This window comes from Electrophorus electricus, chromosome 2, assembly GCF_041902795.1.
Source record: "Electrophorus electricus isolate QZ-2024a chromosome 2, ASM4190279v1, whole genome shotgun sequence".
NCBI classification, from domain to species: Eukaryota; Metazoa; Chordata; class Actinopteri; order Gymnotiformes; family Gymnotidae; genus Electrophorus; species Electrophorus electricus.
In genome coordinates this window covers 3,670,001-3,675,165 of record NC_137498.1, presented here as the reverse complement: position 1 = coordinate 3,675,165, position 5,165 = coordinate 3,670,001, and the positions used below count along the sequence as shown (strand labels likewise).

General features: G+C 48.0%; 1 protein-coding gene across 17 annotated transcripts in view; it reads right to left on the bottom strand.

The window, feature by feature from the left end:
* Positions 1–353: 353 nt before the first annotated feature.
* Positions 354–5,165, bottom strand: part of dtnba (dystrobrevin, beta a) — a 23,231-nt gene continuing 18,419 nt past the window's right edge. For 12 of the 17 annotated variants that reach the window (XM_081695419.1, XM_081695416.1, XM_035528808.2 and 9 more), the window contains 6 exons: positions 4,919–4,939; positions 4,544–4,712; positions 4,262–4,351; positions 4,012–4,065; positions 3,280–3,311; positions 354–3,116 (listed from right to left, as the gene is read on the bottom strand). In XM_081695419.1, coding sequence (XP_081551545.1) covers positions 3,307–3,311; positions 4,012–4,065; positions 4,262–4,351; positions 4,544–4,712; positions 4,919–4,939 — 339 coding nt within the window. In that variant the 3' untranslated portion in view covers positions 354–3,116; positions 3,280–3,306. The remainder of the gene's footprint in view (positions 3,117–3,279; positions 3,312–4,011; positions 4,066–4,261; positions 4,352–4,543; positions 4,713–4,918; positions 4,940–5,165) is intronic. The other 5 variants (XM_081695414.1, XM_081695418.1, XM_081695415.1 and 2 more) reach the window with 3 other exon arrangements.

The following is a 5,165-nucleotide window of genomic DNA, read 5'->3' as shown; positions in this document are numbered from 1 at the left end:
CCTCATTCTGCTCACATGCTTTTGAAATATCCCAAATCCATATTGCCAATCCATGAAGATTTTCACCTACTTCTGGCACAACCATCTTTCATTTGTCATTATCATGTGTAATAATTTTTACACAGTGTGTGTGGTTCATCACTATAGTGTGTGTTCATCATGCATCACGGCAGTGTGTGTGTGTGGTTCTCCCACAATTCTCATCAGTTAATCACCAAACCCCTCACTTTTTGGGTCAAGTGGTCACATGCACATCACCACCACCACACACACACACACACACACACACACACACACACACACACACACACACAAAGCAGTGATACAGGAGGGCAAAAAAAAAAAGAGGTATGTTATTCCTTTTAAAAATAGAATTTATTCTTAGTATAACAGATCAGCACTTGAAACCAACATCAGCAACATGTTTCTAGGCTTGTGTTCATTTTGGGAGTTTTATTTTCATTTATTAGGTATGAAACAGTCGTACAGTGGTAATCTCTGAGATTTAAGGAGAGAAAGCTGTTGGCTGCCGGCACCATGAGTTCCCAACCCATCAGCCCTTCTCAGGTGGCGCGCGCTCGCTCGCACACCACTCGCCTCTGGCAAAAAAAAAAAGAGAGATGTTCCACCACTTTTCAAACTCCGACGACAACACGCATTCACTGTTATGAGAAAAACCCGTGCCATCCAGTCTCCGTGTGGGGACTTCACAATTCTGTCGGCTCAGTGAACTCGTGGACCAAAGTGGAGTTTAACGAACTCTCGCGGAGCACAGTGGAGCTTAAACTCTCGCGGAGCACAGTGGAGCTTAAACTCTCGCGGAGCACAGAGGATCTTAACGAACTCTCGCGGAGCACAGAGGATCTTAACGAACTCTCGCGGAGCACAAAGGATCTTAACGAACTCTCGCGGAGCACAGAGGATCTTAACGAACTCTCGCGGAGCACAGAGGATCTTAACGAACTCTCGCAGAGCAGAGGATCTTAAACTCTCACGGACCACAGAGGAGCTTAACGAACTCTCACGGACCAGTGTAGCGGTTGTGTGCCTTTTAAAAAAACGTTGTCAGGATTTCGGGTTCTCACACCAGTATGATTAATCCTAGCGCTTTCAGACAACTGGTTCGTTTATAGAGATGTTACAATGATTCAAATTTTGGGGATGTTTTCAAATTATTTTTAGCTTTGAAATGACAACTTCAAAAAAAAAAAAGGTATAAATAATATTTAAAAGTGATGGACCATGTCCCGGCTGCGATCCAACCCACGCTCTGATTGGTCACCGAGCCCGTCTGGTGTTAGGGACCAACCCAGGGTCTACTGAGGCAAAACAAAAGGTCAAAACACATCCTTCAAATTCACGCGCATTCATGTGTTTGCTCCCTCTGAAAAAACCAAAAACAAACTCAAGCTTCTAAGCTGGCAGGGTTACGGCACTGAACTCAGACCCTTCCCTGTGTACCATTAGCTGGGTTTTACTGACAGAAAGTTCCGGAAATCTGAATAGCTGACAGTAAATTAGAAGAGAAGAAAAAAAAAAAAAAAAGACTAGAGTTGTTGATGATGTTGTTGCCGTTTTAAAGCCTTTAAACCAGGACAACAAGACTACAAACAGGGCAACCACAATTCAAGTTGCTTTGGCACTGTTATATAAGTCCCTGGCGAGGTTTTTTTTTCTACAGCAGAGTCCGAGAACGAAAAAAAAAACCCCAAAAACGTAGTCTCCCACGGCACACTCTGTTAAGGCAGCATCGTTACTGTGACAATCCAGCATTTTGCAATCATAAACACCCACAGACACCCACATACCATTAGTACACCACAGGTCACGTGTGCGCGCATGTGCGCTTAGGCAGCGCCTGACCGAAAAATAAGGACTATAAAACAGTACTCAAATAAAACTACGCAGACGCACCTCATTAAAAACACTCTGGTTTAGGCCTCAATTGCTTCATGTATTCAGTCTTAATTTTATATTAATATTCGTACTTGCGGCCACTTCTACAGGAATAAAATAATCCAGACCAAATTGAAATAATACACACAAACTCCAGAAACGCCAGACCGGGAGTCTCGAGATATTTCTGGACCGAGGCTAACTCTCGTCCTAAACACCAAAGAGTCGCTGTTGACCAGACCCGAGTCCAAGGCTGAAGCTGGACTAGTTATTTGCCTGGACGACGAGCCCAGAGACTCGCACTCGTAAATATCTCTTCTCGGATATCCACCTAGAAGCTTAAATGCTGTCCTACGAACATAAATAAAGTCAAAACTTTAAAAAAAATGTTATAAATAAATTAAACGGCACAGACGTTCCATTTGTGGGTTCGGTCCTGTTCGTCCGCCGAGCAGGACGGCGGTACAGGACTAACACCCACTTCTCACAGCCTTGCCAGTGACACTGCCAATCGACTTGACCACGGCCACGCGAGACCGACCTCCGTGCTGACCCTGCCCTGACTCAGTGCCCTCTAGACACATCTGCCTCGCCTTTTCTTTCACTCATCCAGTGAAGCACATTACTGTCTCTAAACTGTCTCAACCCCCCCACCCCCCACCGAGTTAGAGAAAGGCACTATATATATATATATAAATGCAACTACCAGTACTAATAATAAAGCAGCGCCTTTAAGGCGTTTTGCCGCAGTCAGGCGCAGTGGCCCTCGGCCCCCAGAGCCCGAAGCGGCGGGGTCACAGGGGGTCTGCATCTCTATGCCCAATCAGTAGTCCTCTGGTACCACCAAAATTATCGCTAATGAAATATTTCCACATCAATGAGCAAAACTAATATAAAACTAGATCAAGAAACGGCAATCCAGCAAAAAAAGGAAAACAACCCCCCCCCCCAAAAAAATAAAAATAAATTGTAATTAAAAAACAAAAAATAACAATTTAAAAAATTCCTCCATCCACAGTTAGAGTCAGCGGATAGGGTGACATTGCTGCACAAATCTTGAAGCTCTTCTCTGATTGGCTGAGCCACAAGCAGGCGGGACCCCTGCGCCATTGTCTCGGCTGTTCCGATGTTGTCATGGTGACAGCAGTGGCTGAAGGATGTGCCTGGTTTCTTTGGATGGAGTGTGCTGAGTGTCACTCGCCGCCGTCCAATCACTGCGCCTGAAAGGATGATGTCATCGTGTGATGAAAGTCGGCAAGATGGGTACATGCCCCAAACAACGGTGACCCGGGTGTATCAAAACAACAACAACAATTATTATTATTATTATTATTAGAATATAAGTACCATATGCGAGAACAGTAAACTTTCTCTTATACTCACTTGGCATTATTAACTTCACATTTGGCTTTAACCTGTCAAAGCAGAGAGAAGCATCTCAGGATGGGGTTTGCAAATGTCATATGAACACTCCCCAGATCCTGACAGAGCTTGGTCAGTGTCACACACACACGCCATGAAACCGTAGAAGGGCTATATAAACTCGAGTCACCGGTTAAATACTTAAACCTCATACATGCATAAAAAACCTGACCCCCTCCCATAGCACCCCACATCTCACCCCTTCCTTACCTATAAACGGCTCCCTCGCTAATAATGAAGAGTGATTAGGGCTCAGGGGGCTCGTTAGCACAAGGCGCGCACACACACACACACACACACACACACACACACGCACGAAGAGCTGGCCTCAGCCTCGTACACGTCACAGCGCGGTCTGCCCAGCTACAGTGCAGTTTCTATGGCTACAGCACAGTCAGCTCGGCTACAGCACGGTTGCTATGCCTACAGCATGGTCTGCCCAGCTACAGCACAGTTGTTATGGCTACAGCACAGATCAAACAGATGAAGGAAAAAAAAAAAAAAAACCACACAAAAAACCCACCCCACACAAACACAGCCTTGACACAAACCCGCCATTCGGCACTTTCAGTTCCTAATCATAATATATCCACGTTCCGCTGTTTCAAATGTAGTGCGCTTTGAGTCTCTGTGGCCTCACTGCAAACCAGCCCCCAGCTGTGGGTAATTCTGCGTAATGTAGTTCTCCGGTACCTCGATCCTTCACATTCTGCAATCTCTTCTCTTCTTCGTCCCCTCCGTCCTCTACTACAGACCCAAAAATACAGAAACACACCCCCCACACACACCCACACACCCACCCACCCACCCACACACACACCCACACACACACACACCCACCCCGGACCGGTTACGGTCACAGCTAGCTGTACGTCTGTGACTGAAGCTCGGATTGGTGGGGAGGATATTAGGGGGTGTGGCCTAAGTGTTTGGGTCAGCCTACCGGTGTGCAGTTCCTTCACCAGGGACGACATCGTGTTAGTGATAGAGTCGGCCGCCACAAGGAGATCGTTCCGAAGGTTCCTGCGTGCTCCTGCAACAGAGAAAGAGAGAGAGAGAGACAGAGACAGAGAGAGAGAGAGAGAGAGAGAACATGGGAAGAAAGAATGTCATGGGGCAGTAGAGTGCAGCGGGGTAACAGAATGTGGGGCAGTAGAGTGTGACGGGGTAATACAGTATAAAGTGGGGCAGTAGAGTGTAACGGGGTAACAGAATGTTTTCTCACCCTGAGCAAATGCCTCATGCACGTCTCCGCCCACTCCAGCCAGAGAATCGTGGGGCATGTTTGATTGGCCCACGTGGCTGGGGGTGGAGCCTGCCGACCGGACGGGCATGGGGATTGGCCGAGAGGCGCTAGGACTGGGAAAGGCGTGGGGGGTCCCTGCTGCCTGAGCCTAGCAGGGAGAGACCAGGGCAAATGTGACCTTCAACCCCTCACTGACGCCATGACTACAGCCTGCTGTTTGCTTGGAACACCGTCAACACTCGTTACAGGTTTGACAGAGCTGTTAGTTTAGGAAGAACAGAGCAGGAGCGCTGGAGAGGAACGAGCGATGCGTCGAGGATGCAAACACACGCACACGCAGGGAAAGACACTTACGGCCTGTCTCTGCTCCTCCTCCTGAAGGGGGCAGCGGAGAGGCAGAAAAGACAAACACAGTGACACACAGAAGAGAAGAAGGACCGGGGTCCGCGTTACTCAGAAACGTGTCGGAAATGCGAAAAGGTGCGGAGGAAGAGAGCGTGTGGGTTCAGGCGGCTGGCGCCCTCTGGTGGCTGTGCGTGTGCGCGCGAGATTATGCGCGTACGAACGTGGGGTGTTTGGTGCGTGTCTGTGTGCGCGCGCG